Here is a 19,911-nt window from a genome sequence, read left to right as displayed (position 1 = left end):
ATAACAGTCAAAATTAATTAATTAATTGCTTGTTTTATAAGCTTTCCATTCATCAAAAAAGAAAAAAAAATATAAATTTGTGTTTTAAGAATTAAGTTTAAGCCGTTACAAAGACATCACTTTTTACAAGCTAACATGGACGTTCGGCGATCAATGTTTTATCATTTTCTAAAAACAGAATATCAACGGATTTGTATACAAACACAAACTCATTCGTTTTATGGACTGAAGTACATTGATATCTTAAGTAAAAAAACAGTTAAAACTATATAAAATCATAACTTATTCATTAAGAAATCAATTACCGGACGGCTAGAAAATCCCCTGAGAATTTGCTAAACGCAGGCTAAGCGTCCGGTATACTTCCTTTTCAATATTATTTCACTTTGGGTCCGCTTAAAATGATTACCAGACAAAAAAACAAAAATTTTGTTAAAAAAAAAAATTAAAAAAATACAATAATATTATTTCGGAATAGATTTATACAAAATTTAAATGATGGTGACACTTGTGTAATATAATAATAGTACAAAATAAGATCTTTTGTTTATGTTTTTCCCGTCATGCTCGAGTAGACGCCATTTTGAATAGAAAGTTCGACAACCGACGAAAATCTGTTGTTATTGTGGAAATATTTTGAGGTCAGGGTAAAATTTAGTGTGTATAGTTGCTGTCTAGTTTGAACTAATTTTGTACATTTACTTTATTATGAATCTGGTTGAGGAACGTTTCCAGAAGTTTGCTTAGAAGTGCATGAAAATAAAGCGTCTTTGTGGAACAGTGGGTGGAGTTAGGTTTTATTTGTCAGAACCTGTCTTTGCATGAATTCGCCAAATGCGTTGTTAAAAATTTTGTGCTTTGACGGTCATGTTAATGCATATATGTTTAGGAAATACAAGTTGGAATCTATGTAGTATATTTGTTGTTTTGCCTGTTCCTTGTAATAGGCTGGGCACATCTCCCAATCAGGGTAAATTACCTCTTTCGGGGTAATATACCCCGATCAGGGTAAAACAAGAACTATACAATAGTACAAAATATTGGATAACTCTTTTATTGAGGAAGTGCTAATGCTGTGTTCTCAGGTCAACTTTGTATGATATAAACAGTTAACAATATGATTATTTTTTAACAATTTTTGTTGTAAAAATTTTAGATTTTCAACATTTTTCAACAAATGCAAAATCGAGAAAATGTTAATAGGCATGTTTGTAATGATAAAGCTTTAGTAAAAATGTTTATGTTAGCACTTTAAAGATAAAAGAAATATCAAAATTTTTAACTTTTCTATTGTTCTTGTTTTACCAGATTGGGGTAATATACCCTGTACAAGGTAATTTACCTCGATCGGGATATGTGCCCAGCCTGTTGTAAAAGACCACAATTGAGTTTAAATTTAATGAGTCGGAAGCAATATATTGTGGTACATATTGCAATAAATCGTTGAATCATGAGCCCTGATTTGCTTGATTGTCTCTCTGGCAGTCGGTCACATCGGTATTTCTTCACGGTATAATTTTCACTCAGGTAGTACTCCACTTAATTAAATTAACGTGAGGCGGTATTGTTCATGAGACGCTTCGTGATACTTATAAAGCTGCAGAGCGTCTCGTTCAATAAAAGTCGCCATTCAGTGTAAGGGTCATCTTTCTTTCTTTGGAGTAGTAGTTCTGCATTGAACGAATATACTCCAATGTATCTAGTAATTTCTTCTAGTCTTAATCTTTCCCTCGCTTCTTCATGTATCACACAGTCTTCAAGATAATGCTGGACTGTTTCAGCACCATGCTGACACGCGCACACCGGCGATTCTGCTAACCCGATCCTATGCATATACCCATTTAGCATGCAGTATCCGGTTCTCAATTGAATCTGATGGATGACACGCTGGCATTGTACTTTGATGCTGGTGTTTGTGGGGACCTTAAGTTTAAGCCCAACATTAGGCATGTATTGGTGAAGATGCCTTCCGGTGTCTGTTAGTTGCCATCTGTTCTGCCATTTCATCTCACATGACTTCTTTGCTGCTTTCTTTATGTCTTGCAACGTAGTTGGGATATTAGACTCGCCCATTTTCTCAGCTTCACTTGCAGCTTCCTTTGCAAGACGGTCAGCTATTTCATTACCAAGGATGTTTGCATGACCAGGTGTCCAGGAGATGTCTGTTTTGATGCCTACTGAGTCCAGATCTTTCATCATTTGTTTAGTTTCTCTCACAGTTGTTGTGTATGTGTCAGCTTTCCAACCTAACTGTAGAATTCCTACAGCAGATTGGCTGTCTGAAAAGACAATAACGTATTGCAATATATTGTGGTACGCTTCAGGTGTATCATGACACCCCTAGTCTTTATGCCATCTAATTAGTGACTAGATAAACAGGTCAGCAACATATCTTTTGTATATTGTAAGACATGGTGTCATTTAGGCAGTGTGACAGTTGCTATTAAAACACAAACCATTTGAATAAAAGGGTCCAGGTGTTCACAGCCATTTTTCATTAAATTATTTATACCAGTAAAAGTAATTAGATTTATAAATCACTTGTGAATCAAATACAAATTTAAGTTCAGTTGAATGATAGATCAACTTTATGGATCGAGGCGTGTCTGCACTTTTAGCTCATAACAGTACTGCGGTAAACACCGAGTATAGCGGGTAAGTCACGCCTCACTTATTGACGTTGAATTATAGCAGTTTTTCCATATATTGTGACATTTTGTAATAGAATAACATACCTTTGTAATCTAAATTCTAATCTAACAGAAAACGTTCAATGACTGTGTGAACCAGTATTGACCAGTTAACCACTTCTGACCAATTTGGGAGTATTGATTAGACTGCTTTTACTAAAAAAATAATGCCTGCACTCACTCAAGCCTCAAATGCTGTTAAACGGTCATTATTTAATTTTTCACAAACTTTGCCAAATATCTTAACAGTCAGTATTGACAAATTGACCGATATTGGCCACTTCACGGAGTATTGACCGGGCTGTTTTAACCGCCCAGCATTGATATAGGTCCATCAGTACTCACGATTTTCAAAGTCAGAGACATCATAAAAAAGAACACATGCCTTATACATTTAGGGGGACAAAATTTCCAAAAGGGGATGAATTGACCAGAAGGGGGATGAGTTGACAGGGTTGTCAATAAGAACCGGCTGCCGGCCGAAATGGACGGTTCAAATGGCATTTGGGCCGGTTCAAATTTGCAAAAAAAAAAAAAAATCGGGCCAAAAAAGCTTAACCCATCGACCATAGTATTTTTAAAGTTTTTCCACGAATCTGTCACGAAAATAAAATGTGTATAAAGAACTCTCCATCCAGTCTAAAAATCGATATTACCCGTGGCCGTTTCGGTTCATAATACACAGCGTGTCATCACGGGCAATGTTCAATCTTAATTGCCGAGCGACATGTCATAGTGTATTTCATACACTGCCACATACCTGTCGGTCTTTGATTTAAACACGCCATAAACCAATGATAGCTTTGGATGTAGAACGCGTGACCTATTTTATCGGCAAAACTATTTAAGTTCCGCCTTTACAAATGATGCTATACGTACGTCATAATTAACGAAATCCAAGCTAATGTCATAGAGGTGAAAATCATGTTTCACGGACTGAATTAATATTAAGAGATCTACCCGTACATGAAAAAATAATCATGAGATATGTAGTGTCAAAGTTATATTTTGTAGCAAAAACTTCGGAAGAGTGAGTGATGGGACATCCGCGATAATTTCCAAGAATTTTGAAATCATGAGTGACGGTCCCGATTTAAAAGAAAAGACAACAAATACAAAACAAAGAAATTATCCACAAGCTCCTTTATATTTAATAATCCAATATCGCTTATAACTAATCTGTAAACAACAATTTTCAAATATTTTCACACCTATTTATCCCTTTCGAGGGCTGTTTATTGCATTATATAACAAAGCCAGGTGTTGATTATGTGTGACAACTGAGACAGATATTTAATTTCTATAAAAAATTATTATTAATCACAATCAAATTTAGATCAGAAAATATATTGGCTTTTACCTTTTTCTATAAGTTTTTGAAATCGAAAGTACAGTAGTTGTCGCCGTTTCAGCCGGCCGATTTTTGATAAATATTTCACTTAAATCATTTTGATAAGAGAAAATGTCATGGTAAATTTTTATATCAGATATTGTCAAATGCTGTTAAACTGTCTTTGCACCATCATAATTTGTCAAACACATCCTTCAAACTGGAGATTTGGTCAATGTCTACGAAAGTGACATACAATTTTGGATATCGGGATTTTGATCAATAAAAAAATCGAGGCTAGGGGTTTTGGATACGGATAGGCGGGGATGATCATCAAACAGTTAATTTTCTATGCCTAAACTTGTATTATTTCTAACTCTGTCCATTTTGTTTTGATGGTTCTAACAGTGACATTTTTTGTCATGCCAAAAGTGTAAAACTTCATCTGTGGAATCTTATATCTCCAAATTTACCACGTGAGGTCATAAACATGTGAAAATAAGGGTATATTTATTTAAAAATGCAGTGGAAAAGGTGTTCTTAAATGCTTCCAAAATGCCCCAGAATGCAGGAAATGAAGCACTGAATTTCAAAGTTTTCCGGGGCAGCATGCTCCGGGCCCCCCCAGCTGGCCGCCTACTTTTCTATTTCAGCCTGTTCAACAAAAACTTATTGACAACCCTGGTTGACCAAATTTAATTTTATCATGAGGGGAATGAAATGACCCAATTTTGAGGGACGAAATGACCAAATCGGGGTCAGGTTGACAGGGGGACAAGTTGACTTGATAACCTTATCTGCTACAGCGAACTTGCCCTTTCCGAATCACAGGTGGCAATGAGACATTAGAAAGGTGTTCATGAGCATTTTGATATGTTCATTGCTTCCAGGTCCATAATTTTTTTCAAATGGTTGGCCGTCTTTGGGCAAGTGAATACTCTTTCAGAAAAATCTTTTTGCAAATTGTTTGCGTTAAACGAGCGAGCAACGGGGGAAAAACAGTAGTTTTTTCTCTGTCCAAATAAATCTCACACATTTTTAACACCAAAGACTTCCCCTCTTAAACACACCAAGCACACTGTGAAATAAATAATGTTATAACCATTCTGAAATAGGCTAAATGCAAACTGACAAGACTGAAAATCAGGTTCAGTATTAGGGGAATTCCATTTCTGTATTAAGTATGTTATATAATCTTTTTGATAACTTTTTTTCAGGATGTCTACAAATGCTGCAAGATGACAGGTCTCATCAACAGCTCTTAAAATTTGAACAGTTGTTCATTCATAATGGACCCAGAATATGAAAAACGTCTTCTACGGCAACAAAATGGTTCTCCATACTCTTCAGTGAGTATAGTTATGTCTGTTTGATCCCCTAGTGAGGGATATATTTTCTCTATGATGATTTGGTAGAAGACACTTTGTCTGAAATCATTTGTCCTGCACCTTGCCTGCTTCACAGTAAATGGCCAATTTTTAAAAAAAAAAAACATGTAATGCCCTGTTTCTTAAAAAGAAAATGTTTCTAGAGCCGTTTGTTCGGTTTTATTTGTTTGACCTCATCACTAAGTAAATGTATCTGAAAGTTTTTTCAACTGGATCACCAGAAAAAAAATTACAGCCAAATTAGTACCTGAAAAACACCCAGTTTTACCTGTAATGCGTTAGCATAGAGGTCTGGTTTATGTGGAGAAGTTGGCAAGTACTTGTACTTGAAGAGGACAAGTTAGAATTTGTATAGAATATGTTTAGATTAGTACAGAAACATTTTAATGTTAACTGTCAGTTGTAACATAATTGTAAAAGTCTGTAATACTTCCAAAACAGCACAAGTTTTATTTTCTGTTTGCTTTGGGGAATGGTTGCAAGGCTTGTTTGGAGAAATTGGGTCATAGCAACTAAAATTGTGTGAAGATTATGTTGTTAAACAAATAGTATCTGTCATAAATATGTTACATACCAGAAGAAAATGACTTGACAGCACATCGTTCTGTGTTTTAAACGGTATGGTTTGTAGGGATAATACACATTTTTTTGTGTATTAACATCTGCAGAAGCCCGCGGGATTGTTTGTGACCGAGACCGAAGGTTGAGGTCACAAACATATCCCAAGGGCTTCTGCAGGCGTTAATACACAAAACAAACGTGTATTGTCGCTATTCTTGCATAAAAAACATTACACGACGACTAAATGCATTGTTTTCATGTGATGACTTGATGATTCCGGTACATTTTTTATTTACCATTCTTGTTGTTCTTGGAAACGGTAAACATGTTTTAAATATCCATAACCGGGGCACAAATAACAACAACACTACGAAAAGGGTGATTTGAAGGTTTTTGAGCATTTTATTTTTATTTTTAGTTATTACAAACGTTACATTAAACATAATTTTGCATATAACTTAAAAATTTGATAAACAGGAACACAGTTATTTTAAGAATAACAACTTTACATTCGAATTATTTTGAGTACGGACAAACAGAGACCGGATGAGTACGAAGCTAGTGACTAGCTTTCGATGTTTATTATATGAATTCTGCGAACAGTCAGGTAAAAACAAACCGACTGATACTAACAAAAATCATTATTATAATACCTAAAAACGGGCAATAGCACAAGTTACACGCGATACTTATTTATTCACAGTTATTTACAATAACTGAACAGACGTTTTGTAAAGGGAGTAAACTCTAAGAGAAGCTAGTGCATACATTGATGGGGGCAGTGCGATTGGGGTTGGAAACTGATACTGCTAAACATACTATGGATTACATTGTATCTATAGTGCTACAAGAAGAGGTTATTGTGGAAGAAACAAGATGCAGATGCCAAATATCAGTCTGCGCGGAAATACATACATACGTCCCTGGCAAAGCATTTCAAAAATAAAAATCATGTATTAACAGCACATGAATTGCCTTGTTTGCACACGATTTTTCTCCCGTTTATACATGGGCGGATCCAGTGAAAAAAGTAGTTTTTATGCAAGAATACATAATTATGTAGATCTATGAAAAGTATTGGTTTGAATATGTAAAAAAGTACTTAACCAAAATTGCTTAACCCAGAAAAACATTATATGATTGGAAAAGACAAAGTAAGCTTGCAACCTGCTTGCAATGCAATGCATGTATGTATTTATAGGTCACTACCCACAAGACTTGGTAGTCAAAAATACATGTATATACTTGCTTCTCTTGAATTGCATTATTTAGTCTTGTTCAGTATATGATGATTGTTAAACTTGAAGGTAAAAAAGCCTTAGTTTGATATTTGTACCATCTTAAATCCAGCTTCATTCATAGCCTAATTCAAGTGACAAAATCTATGTGGTTCCATTTTATGCTTGAAGGAGCCATAAGAAGTATAAAAATCAGTTAGATTGACTTTTAATAGGATACATAGAAAAAGCTGCATATGTATTGTTATTTAAGAGATCTATTAACAGGTTATACATGCTTAGAGGAGTACCATTTATAGTATTATGAAACACTATTTCAGCTGAATGTGTAAATTATTGAATGTTTTGTTTTGCTTCAGCCACTATCATTGAGTCCAGGTAGTCCTCTTTCCTCACCAAGTAAAGACAAGTATGGTGATAGATTTATTCCCGCAAGAGCAGGAGCTGCATGGCATATTAACTTTAACTTGAATACGGTAAGCTAGTATTTATGTCAGTGGAAGGGTGTTCATCAAAGTAAAGAAAAAACAGGGTTCACACTGGCCTCCAAAAAATAATGGCCAACTTATGAACGTAGAAAAAAATAATAGCCAAAACTGATGAAGACCTTTCCATGTAATTTTACAGTAATAAAAACAACTACAAGATATTTTCTTGGTATGTTGGCACTCCATGGTTTTGAAAAGTAGTAGGCCCCAGCCAGTACAAACTGGTTTAGTTCTTGTCTGCATAATACAGTCTTAGATTTTTATACGCCCAAAGGGACGTATTGTGTTATGATGCTGGTGTCCGTCTGTCTGTCCGTCCGTCTGTCCATTAGCAATTTTGTGTCCGCTCTGTAACTCTTGAACCCCTTAAAGGATTTCAAGGAAACTTTACACAAATGTTCACCACACTGAGACGATGTGCAGAGCGCATGTTTTGAATGTCTTGCTTCAAGGTCAAGGTCACACTTAGGAGTCAAAGGTCATATCAGTTTGTTTCGTGTCCGCTCTGTAACTCTTGAACCCCTTAAAGGATTTCAAAGAAACTTGACACAAATGTTCACCACACCAAGACGACGTGCAAAGCGCATGTTCCGGGTGACTTGCTTCAAGGTCAAGGTCACACTTAGAGGTCAAGGTCACACTTAGGAGTCAAAGGTCATATCAGTTTGTTTCGTGTCCGCGCTGTAACTCTTGAACCCCTTGAAGGATTTCAAAGAAACTTGACACAAATGTTCACCACACCAAGACGACGTGCAGAGCGCATGTTCCGGGTGACTTGCTTCAAGGTCAAGGTCAGGCTTAGGGGTCAAAAGTCATATCTGTTTGTTTCGTGTCCGCTCTGTAACTCTTGAACTGCTGGAAGGATTTCAAAGAAACTTGGCAGAAATGTTCACCACATTGTAACAATTGCAGAGCGCATGCTCCGATGACTCGCTTCGAGGTCAGGTCACACTTAAGGGTCAAAGGTCTTCCATGTTCTTGACTTGCTTGAGCAGTCTCTTGATGTGATATTGTCATCACTGACGTTGTCAGGGTGCGTCTCTGTTTGTTATGTTGGCTCTAATCTTGCTTTGAATTGAAATTGTCACATTAGTACCTTATAAAGATCTCATCTTGCTTTTTGCAATTTACCCTTCAAACGTTCGAAAAAGTTTGACTTTACTAATAACGATCAGCGCTTCATCTGAAACTCTCATTTCTTTTCAGTTATTGCCTGGTTAGAAAATCGTTTTTGAAGTTTTTTTAGTACAACACGAGCTATTGTTAACTCACTTGTACTCTAAGTTGACGTACAAAGAAACATTGCTGAAGATTTATCCTTTCTAATTTTGTAAGGTTAGTCAATTTTTTAACATCATATGCTACTTGATGACCTCGCTATGTAGGAATTCCATTGTTTTGCATAAGCTTTGGAAGATATTTTTGGTTGTTTTGACTATAATTGCTGCTTTATTTGCAAGTTTTCCTCTTCTTGTTATGTTTTTTGGCCAGATCTTCTTTTTTGTGGCGTACAGGCTTACATAATTTTTTTTTTGATTACTTCCCATTTATGTTACTATAATGCTTATTTTGAAACTTTTTTATTATTGGCCGTAGGGAAAAACCGAGACCACTTTTCTGTGGTACAACATGGATGGTACTTCTAATTTTAAGGTGTATTTTTACATACCTGTACCTGATTAGGATTTTTTTGTAGACTTTGAATATTTTTTTTGTGGACTTAGATTTGTTTTTTGAAGTTTTCCTTTTGTTGTTCCAGTCCTTTGGGGCTACAGCAGTCAAGTTCTTAAAATTTTCCCATCCTATGATGTAAGCCTTCGGGCGTATATTGCCCCGCTTGGCGGCGCTCTTGTTTTACAGTAGTTATATGATGACTGAAGGCATCCACCAGTTATAACTGGTTTAACTGTTGCCTGCATTCTCTGTACCTTTAGGCTGTGTCATCGCATATGCATTGAATATACAAGGTAATAAACCGTTCGCTTTATTGATTTTCTCCAGTTTACTCACCAGTATGCAGCTGTTGAATAAAATAATCACCAGTTTTGTTTGCCAAATTGAAAAAATATTTGCCAGTAATGCAAATGTTTTGTACTAATTGTAGTTAAACTGTGACAGAAAGGGTTGAAATGTCTGGATTTTCATTACTTTTTTGGTTGTGCTCAAAGTCTTGCATACTCCTTTAAACTGAAACTGAAATAGATGTTGCTTGAATGTTGAATTGTTCTCACGTTTTAATTTTCTTTGCACAGGAAAGTCCACGTCAGTCACCAGTTGCAAACAGGAAAGCTCGGGAGATAGCAGCTGATCAGGGAAAAGATGGTTTAGCATATAATTGTCTGTTAAAGAATGAACTACTGTCGGCTGGTATTGAGGATTTAAAGGTACCTTTTTCAGTTTTTTTTTTTTCGATGGGTTCTTACATTGTTTTAACAACAGTATTTTGGTTACTTAAATGTGGTCAGTTAAAGGTGGTCAAACAGATCTTGGTGAATTTACAGATTTTGTTTTAGAAACTTTAACATCTGATAACTTGTTCTTTGTAAGTAATGATAATTTTTCTGCATGAAAGAGATGTGAAGAACAAATGTCTTCAGACCAATTGTCTTCTATCAAATTTAGTTAAAATTGCACACGGACAAGACAAATTAATACGCGTAGTAGTGCATACTATGCCTCTTAAAAAAAATAGTTCGTTTAACTGCGATCATCATAAGAGAATTAACGTGTTTTCCCAGTGATCAAGAACAGAGAAGTTTTCAGTGTCATTTCGGTGTTTGCTAAACTGAATTGTGTTCTAAAACACTTTATTGAATAATATGTATTCATGCATTTCAGTTTAATTTAAAATTGATGAAAAATCAATGTTTGGAGGCCATCTTTTGAGGGTTTTTTTTTCTGTGGGGTTTAAGGCTTAACTGGCAATCAAGTCCTTGAGTTCAAAGCTACAATGTTGCTATAATGATCTGTCTGAGTGAAGTTAAGCCAAATGCAGGCTATTGTAGCACTTATATTTTACAGTGTTAAAATGTTTCTGAAAGAATTTTACTGTTCTAAGAATAGAATTAAATAGTAGCAGGCTAGCAGCCACCTTGTAGAACACTTGAAACACTTGAAAATATTCTACACTTTGCTTACAGGATCAGCATCCAGACGAAAGAAGAATACTCGTTCCTAAAGAGAGTAGAAATTTATTTAGAGTAAGTTTATAGTGTATCTTAAATAATCATAGAGAGTGTACAGTTAACACTCCCAACAGCAGAAATGGTCCCATTTATTCTGAATTTGGTGTTTGAAACTTGGAGTGTGGCAGTTGTCTAGGGTGGGGGCGGGGGTGAAGCCTTTCAAATTGCATTGTATGGAATTCATATCCTACTGTTACAGGAAGAAGACACCTGATAAGACACCAGTGCTCTTTACTGCTAAGCCCAAGTTTTCTTCATATTCTAGCTGTTGAAATAAGTGTGTGTACTCTTTACTAATAGGGCGTCTTGTACAACAAAGCTGGCGAAATTAATGCATCTATGAATTTGAATTAAATAAAATTTGTACTTCAGGATGGAAACAACAATGTCTACAGAGTAATACTAAATGGTATTGAAAATCGATAAGGCCACAAAAAATATTTTGTTTATTTAGGGTAACATCCCAAAAAATTGTAGTAAGGATATGTAAGCCTAATTGGTGTCTGTCACAAAGCTTGTCCGCATTCTAAGTCGAACATTTCTCATCCGATCTTCACCAAACTTGTACAAAATGTGTTTCGATAACTAGCCAAATCGGCCAAGACACTTCGGAATTATGGCCCTTGAACATAATTACCAACAACCACCGACGCAGCATTGTAGAGGGTTACTGCACCACGCTACCGCCAAACAGCATTGTACACCGACACAGCATTGTAGACAGGTTACTCCAGCATGTGAATACCAATAGGCCACAAACAGTATACAAAGACAGACTTACTATTCAGATGATTAAGCAGTTGTGGGAGACATGCGCTTTTCTCAAAAGCACCTCTAGTTTTTAAAATGTATATTTTTATATACAACAGCAGAAATGTCAGTGTCTGAAACTAGAATTGTTAGTGCTAAAGTAAATAAATCGAATATATAAGAGATTGTATTGACAAATTAAGTGTCCATTTGTATTCATTCCCCTTTAAAGCTAACTTTTGAAAAGTTTGCTACAAACTGGAAAAAAAACTTCTGGATCAGGGTGTTATAGTAAGGTTTGGTCGGTTTTCCCTAAATTGACAACTTTTTTTTAGAACTGACTGGTATAAGTTTTGTTCTTTTTGTAGTATCATGTGCCACGCAGAAGTTCTGATGCAGAGTCTTCACCATACTCATTATCACCAGTAGGAAGTAAAAGTCAGAAATTGTTACGCTCACCAAGAAAGGTAAGGTGTACATGAATGTGTAAAAGTTGGTCACACTGTTATACCTTTGTTCATGTTGATGTAGTCTATTTGTTGAGTCTTTTCTATAGTGCATTTGATATTATAATGCGAGTTTGCAATGTACTGCATTCCCACAGCTAGCGGTACTTTTATCACTCCATAGGAGGGTCTACTTGCAACTATTCTATCACAAATCAAATACTTTTGAAATGGTAAAAACATTTCCAAGCATTTTGTCCTGAACATAATGTCATTTGTTCAGTGTCAAAAAAAGTGTAGAACCTTTTCCATCCACCTAATTCATAACAGGTTTTTCCTTTACGGTTTGATTTTGTAAGACCCAGACATAAACTTTACACAGGGGTGTGGAATTCCGATGTCCGACTTGGGACTTTTTGCTGGCAGACGGGTGCATTTTTTCATTCCTTTTATCCGTGGATAAGCATACATTTTCAGGTATAAACTGAGCAAAAAGCAAGAATGATTTAGTAATGCAGTTGCTTGAAGTTTATGGAGGTGATAAAATAATCTTTTCTACGAAATCCACGTTTTACTCACTGAGGACATCTCGATTGCTGCAGCTTTGAACAAAACATACTCCTTTGTCTAAATTTAGCATCTCTTTCCACGTTTTTGTTGGCTCTTGCTCAGTCTCGAGTGATTTTGCAAGCGGTAACTCTACGAATAGAAACTGGAAATGTTAATGGTTCTCGCAAACTTTCAGACAAATTCGTTGTCAGAATTCTGGTCGCCGACAAAAATTTGAGTCAATAATCAGGTAAAAACAGTAAAAAGCAGAGAGATCGCGAAAAGGATTCAAAATGTGTAATGTCGTGTCGTGAGTCTTGATTTTCTGAATTCAGCTGGCTTTGCAAGGGAAAGATTTCGGCATGGCATTTTTGTTAAGACTGAATCTGTTGAAGCGCAGCTTGTATACAGGCAAAAGTGTTGATAGCATTTTTTGTCACACTTACACTGTATAATATTTGCTTTTGTTTCTACCTGTACATAATAAAACACTTGCCGGAATTAAAGAATTATTGGCAGTTAAATGCAGGTTTTAATGTTGAAAATTCGGACAAGTGAAATTTGACTCCAGGCATGTGGATTTTTATGTCTCTCTTGTCCATGGACAAGTGAAAAATATTGGGATTTCCACACCCCTGCTTTACATCATTCTAAAGGTGTCTGAGAGTGGTAGTAAGATCTTTTCAAATATTCAAATATCTTAAATAATGCCATTTTAGTGGCTAAAAATTAGGCAAAGCTACAATTTTGAAAATCATTTTTAGCTCGATTTTTCGAAGAAAAGTATCTAGAGCTATTGCACTCGCCCCGGCGTTGGCGTTGGTTAAAGTTTTTGATAAAGTCAAATATCTCTGTTACTATCAAAGCTATTGACTTGAAGCTTAAAACAGTTATTTACTATTGAAGTCTACACCAGGAGAAACAATCCCCATAACTCTGTTCTGAATTTTGATGGAGTTATGCCCCTTTTTGACTAAGAATTTTTGGTTAAAGTTTTTGATAAAGTCAGACATTTCTGTTACTATTAAAGCTATTGACTTGAAACTTAATATAGTTATTTACTATCAAAGTCTACACCAGGAGAAACAATCCCCATAACTCTGATTTGAATTTTGACAGAGTTATGTCCCTTTTTAACTTAGAATTTTTGGTTAAACTTTTTGATAACGTCAAATATCTTTGTTACTATCAATTTCAAAGCTATTGACTTGAAACTTATTATAGTTATTTACTAACAAAGTCTACACCAGGAGAAACACACCTCATAACTTTGGTTTGAATTTTGACAGAGTTATTCCCCCTTTTAACTTAGAATTTTGGTAAAAGTTTTTGATTAAGTCAAATATCTGTTATCGCAAAGCTATTGATTTGAAACTTTAAATACTTATTTACTATCAAAGTCTTCACCAGGAGAAACAAACCCCATAACTCTGGTTTGAATTTTGACAGAGTTATGCCCCTTTTTAACGTAAAATTTTTGGTTAAAGTTTTTACTGGCAAAGCTCTTAATTCAGAGTAAAGCACTGAGAAAAGTGGAGCGCGTTGTCTTACGGACAGCTCTTGGTTAGATTGATGTATGATATCAATGGATTTAAAGAGAAATCAGGTAAAAACCCTGTTACAGAAAAGGCGGATCAGTTAGTACTGCTGACTCGAGCTGTGAAGCAAAGCAGTATAGCAAAATGTTCTTTAAGAAATAATATATCCGAAACAGTGATTTGTTGTGGAATAAAATCATTGTTTGGAGTTCAGATGTGAAGTTTTATCAAGAGGGTGCATCTGAACAACAGTCTTATCATTTTATTCGCTAGAATGTCACTGTTAAGATATATATTATTTTAATTCTAATACAATATTAAGGATCATTATGTTCATCTTTGACGAAATCCACAAAATATTTGCCAGTTTTGTGTGGTTTTCTTCTCCAGCATGCCACTATCACATTTGATAATGTTTCAGGCTGTTAGAAAAATATCCAAGATACCCTTTAAAGTGTTGGATGCACCGGAGCTGCAAGATGATTTCTACCTGAATCTGGTGGACTGGTCCTCACAGAATGTTCTTAGTGTGGGACTTGGAACATGTGTATATTTATGGAGTGCTTGTACTAGTCAGGTAGGAACAGTCAAGGACATTTAGAAATAAAAAATGGTTTCTTCTCAGTATCTTTAGTTTGGGTAGACATGTTGTCAACAAACTTAGTGTGTAGATATTTTTAGAGACAAAGGTTTGATAGTATTTTAATTTTTAGATCGTTCTCACAATTGTGATGTACATTACAAAAGTTTGGTTTACTAGCATAATGTTTGTTTGTATTGATATTGAATTGTCAGATGTCAAATGTTGAAAACCTACATGTAGTTTCATTAGGTTGCCGCATTTCTGGTTACAAAGTTTTGTCCCTTTTTTCGACTTCGTCTCAGTAAACACTAGTGAGAATTGATCAGAACTTTATACACTCATTGCTATGCAGTGAACAGGTCCCATAACTGTGTTTTGCGTTTTCACAATTTTATACCCCTTTTTCAGCTTGGCATTTTTAGCTCGACTATTTGAAGAATAAGTAGAGCTATCCTACTCACCAAGGTGTTGGCATCAGTGTCGGCGTCACACCTTGGTTAAGTTTTTCATACCAGTCCATATTTTGACAAGTCTTTTGAGATAAAGCTTTGAAACTTTCAACACTTATGTACCATCACCATGCCCAGTTTTAGGCAAGAGTACATAACTCCATCTAGGATTTTGGCTGAGTTATGGCCCCTTTTAACTTAGAAATCTTGGTTAAGTTTTTCGTACCAGTTCACATTTTGTGTAAATTGTTTGACATATGGCTTTGAAACTTTAATCACTTGTTTATTATACCCCCACCAAACATGTTTGAGGGGGGTATATAGGAGTCAGTTTTGTCGCGTTGCGTCGCGTCCCGTCCCGAAATCTATTATCTCATTTATTACCAAATGGATTTGATTCAAACTTAAAATACATGTTCCACCTAATCATCCACATCATTTGACACAAGGTGCATAACTCTTGACACCAAGTTTTCATGAATTATGTCCCCTTTTACTTAGAATTTAAGGTTAATTTTGTTGTATTTTCACTATATCTCAGTTATTACTAAATGGATTTGATTCAAACTTAAAATAGATGTTCCACCTCATCACCCACATCATGTGACACAGGGTGCATAACTCTGACACCATTTTTTTATGAATTATGCCCCTTTTTACTTAGAATTTAAGGTTGATTTTGATGTATTTTCACTATATCTCAGTTACTACTGAATGGATTTGATTCAAACTTAAAATAGATGTTCCACTTCATCACCGACATCATGTGCCCACATCATGTGACACAAGGTGCATAACTCTGAGACCAAGTTTTCATGAATTATGTCCCCTTTTACTTAGAATTTAAGGTTAATTTTGTTGTATTTTTACTATATCTCAGTTATTACTAAATGGATTTGATTCAAACTTAAAATATTGTTCCACCTCATCACCCAGATCATGTGACATAAGAAGCTTAACTCTGGCATAATTTTTTATGAATTATGTCCCCTTTTACTTTAAATTTAGGTTGATTTTGATGTATTTTCACTATATCTCAGTTACTACAAAATGAATTTGATGCAAACTTAAAATAGGTGTTCCACCTCATCACCCACATCATGTGACACAAGGTGCATAACTCTGACACCAATTTTTCATGAATTATGCCCCTTTTTACTTAGAATTTAAGGTAAATTTTGATGTATTTTCACTATATCTCAGTTACTGCTGAATGGATTTGATTCAGACTTAAAATAGATGTTCCACCTCATCACCCACATCATGTGACACAAGGTGCATAACTCTGACACTATTCTTTCTTGAATTGTGTCCCCTTTTACCTAGAATTTAAGGTTAATTTTGATGTATTTTCACTATATCTCATTCTGATTGGCTTAGAGCCAAAGGGAAGTAACCTTTTTTTAGCTCATCTGATTTTTTGAAAAAAAATGATGAGTTATTGTCATCACTTGAGTGGTTGTCGGCGTCGGCGTCGGCGTCTGCGTCGGCGTTGCTTGGTTAAGTTTTATGTTTAGGTCAGCTTTTCTCCTAAACTATCAAAGCTATTGCTTTGAAACTTGGAATACTTGTTCACCATCATAAGCTGACCCTGTATAGCAAGAAACATAACTCCATCTTGCATTTTGCAAGATTTATGGCCCCTTTTGTACTTAGAAAATATCAGATTTCTTGGTTAAGTTTTATGTTTAGGTCAACTTTTCTCCTAAACTATCAAAGCTATTGCTTTGAAACTTGGAATACTTGTTCACCATCATAAGCAGACCCTGTACATCAAGAAACATAACTCCATCTTGCTTTTTGCAAGAATTATTGCCCCTTTTGGACTTAGAAAATCAGTTTTCTTGGTTAAATTTTATGTTTAGGTCAACTTTTATCTTAAACTATCAAAGCTATTGCTTTAAAACTTGCAACAGTTTTTCACCATCATAAGTGGACCCTGTACAGCAAGAAACATAACTCCATCCTGCTTTTTGCAAGAATGATGGCCCCTTTTGGACTTAAAAAATATCAGATTTCTTGGTTAAGTTTTATGTTTAGGTCAACTTTTTCTCTTGAACCATCAAAGCTATTGCTTTAAAACTTGCAACTGTTGTTCACCATCATAAGCTGACCCTGTAAAGCAAGCAACATAACTCCATCCTGCTTTTTGCAATAATTATTGCCCCTTTTGGACTTAGAAAAATCATTTTCTTGGTTGAATATTATGTTTAAGTCAACTTTTCTCATAAACTATCAAAGCTATTGCTTTAATACTTGCAACAGTTTTTCACCATCATAAGTGGACACTGTACATCAAGAAACATAACTCTATCCTGCTTTTTGCAAGAATGATGGCCCTTTTTAGACTTAGAAAATCATGGGTAGGACAATATTTCTATTATACAAAAAAAATCAGATGAGCGTCAGCACCCGCAAGGCGGTGCTCTTGTTAACTTTTGTACTGAGTTTCTTCCCCTTAAGGTGGAATGCGCCCCAAATTTTTTTGCCGAATGTCGTCCTGAAATTTATACTGTATAAAAATCAAGATATATGCGATTGAGCTCCGGTTTTACTTTGTCGCCATATTGTTTGTGTTTTTTTGCTATTGTGTCACAAACATGGCCCCTGACGTCACTTTTCGTGCAACGCGCAGTTCCTGGTGCTTTCGGTATTTTTCCTTTCCTGCGGTCTGAATGTCATATCAATGAAAAATACAAAATATTTGTCATTTTGCATTTAGAAAATGCTACTTAATGGTATAAAATTTAGCAAATTAAGATTTACGTCTAGGACGTCAGTTACGATATTGTGACGTCAGAACGGAAAAACTCACATCAAGTTTTGTTACAAATTTTGCCTTAAAATCCAGTTTATAAAAAATCGACTCGATAAAAAAACGTAAAATTTTGGTATGTTGTTTCGCAGTGTATGTACGTCTAATAGACACATAAATACTTAGGGGTCACCGACTTTAATTTTTCAATATTTGACGATATTTTACCCCTACCCCATTAAGACATGAGACGTTTAATCGTCATTTTTTTTAACAAAATAGTCTAAAGAATATGAGAAGCTGCATGTATTAACGGTAATAACATTCAAGTGATTACGGACCTGAAATATCTTAACGAGATATTTGATAAAGGGTGTAAATTATGTAAATGACATTTCGCATCTAAGGTTATTATCGAAAAAGACGTTTGATCATTGGTTAATCAACATGTATTATGTGTGTTGATTAATTGAAATGACTTATAATTATTTAGATTTAAGTGTTCAGATTGTGAACACGAAACTACAGTTTCTACATCTATATCCCGGGCATTCGGAGAAACAGAAACGACTTTTACTTTTTCCGTACTTCTTAAATCTTAAAGCTGCAACTAGTGAGGGTTTTATGAAATATTTTCTTGCATCCATTATTAAGAGCTTGTAACTGCACTTGATCAGAAGGTTCCCGCCAAGAAATAAATTATTTGCATCGGACCAGAATTTGTGCTTGATTGTAATAGAAAGACACCGTCTTAAGAATAAATTTTCTGCGTCTGACCAGCTGCAATACTTTATAGTCATTTGAAGATTTTTTTTAAGAATAAAGTCTGTTTACTGGACTAGCTACTCTGCCTTACTATGATCTCACTGTCTTTCTCTCTTTGTCTCTCTCATGCGGAAGGTCGGGGCTTTGATCGCTAGTCGTTTACCAAGGATATAAAAATGACACCAGTTGCTCAGCATTATGCGTAGAGAACTCTTCTCTCAACTCATAATATCGTGGAGATTGGTGTCTTAATTGGTAGAATTTGTTTCATGATTTACAACAAATCAATCCGTGTGAAAAATAGTAATTTCATATCAGATATAGGATCTGGTATATTGTTTTTAGCTCACCTGAGCACGAAGTGCTCAAAGGTGAGCTTTAGTGATCACCCTGTGTCCGGCGTCCGTCGTCGTCCGTCGTCCGTCCGTCCGTCCGTCCGTCCGTCGTCAACAATTTGACTGTTAACACTCTAGAGGTCACATTTTTGGCCCAATCTTAATGAAACTTAGGCAGAATGTTACCCTCGATAAAATCTTGGACGAGTTCGATATTGGGTCATCTGGGGTCAAAAACTAGGTCACTAGGTCAAATCAAAGGAAAAGCTTGTTAACACTTAGAGGTCACAATTTTGGCCCAATCTTAATGAAACTTGTCAGAATGTTACCTCAATAAAATCTGGACGAGTTTGATATTGGGTCATCTGGGTCAAAATCTAGGTCACCAGGTCAATAAAAGGAAAAGTTGTTAACATATAGAGGTCACAATTTGACCCAATCTTAATGAAACTTGGTCAGAGTGTTATCCATTAATAAAGTCTTGACGAGTTTGATATTGGGTCATCTGGGTCAAAACTAGGTCACCAGGTCAAATCAAAGGAAAAGCTTTTATACACTGTAGATGCCGCATTTATGACTATATCTTCATGAAACTTGGTCAGAGTGTTAAACTTGATGATCCTAAGGTCAGTTTACGAATCTGGGTCATGTAGGATCAAAACTAGGTCACCGGTCAAATCAAAGGAAAAGCTAATAAACACTGTAGAGGCCACATTATGACCTTATCTTAATGAAACTTGGTCAGAATGTTATCTTGGTGATCTTTAGGTCAAGTTTAAATCTGGGTCAGCTGGGATCAAAAACTAGGTCACTAGGTCAAATCAAAGGAAAGCTTGTTAACACTCTAGAGGCACATTTATG

General features: G+C 35.5%; 2 protein-coding genes across 2 annotated transcripts in view; one reads left to right on the top strand and one right to left on the bottom strand.

Annotated features, from left to right (window-relative positions):
* Positions 1-486: 486 nt before the first annotated feature.
* The window catches only part of LOC123525452 (fizzy-related protein homolog), a 31,788-nt gene continuing 12,363 nt past the window's right edge, over positions 487-19,911 (top strand). The window contains exons 1-7 of the mRNA XM_053537860.1: positions 487-641; positions 5,238-5,369; positions 7,567-7,683; positions 9,948-10,079; positions 10,836-10,895; positions 11,999-12,097; positions 14,585-14,740. Coding sequence (XP_053393835.1) covers positions 5,310-5,369; positions 7,567-7,683; positions 9,948-10,079; positions 10,836-10,895; positions 11,999-12,097; positions 14,585-14,740 — 624 coding nt within the window. The 5' untranslated portion in view covers positions 487-641; positions 5,238-5,309. The remainder of the gene's footprint in view (positions 642-5,237; positions 5,370-7,566; positions 7,684-9,947; positions 10,080-10,835; positions 10,896-11,998; positions 12,098-14,584; positions 14,741-19,911) is intronic.
* LOC128555451 (uncharacterized) lies at positions 1,549-3,478 on the bottom strand. Its single transcript, XM_053537738.1, has 2 exons — positions 3,451-3,478; positions 1,549-2,279 (listed from the first exon to the last, which is right to left on the bottom strand). The coding sequence occupies exons 1-2, from the start codon at positions 3,476-3,478 to the stop codon at positions 1,549-1,551; spliced, it is 759 nt and encodes a 252-aa protein (XP_053393713.1).

Source organism: Mercenaria mercenaria, chromosome 3 (genome assembly GCF_021730395.1).
Source record: "Mercenaria mercenaria strain notata chromosome 3, MADL_Memer_1, whole genome shotgun sequence".
Classification (NCBI taxonomy): Eukaryota; Metazoa; Mollusca; class Bivalvia; order Venerida; family Veneridae; genus Mercenaria; species Mercenaria mercenaria.
The sequence above is the reverse complement of the archived record's forward strand: the minus strand, read 5'-3'. Positions and strand labels throughout refer to the sequence as shown.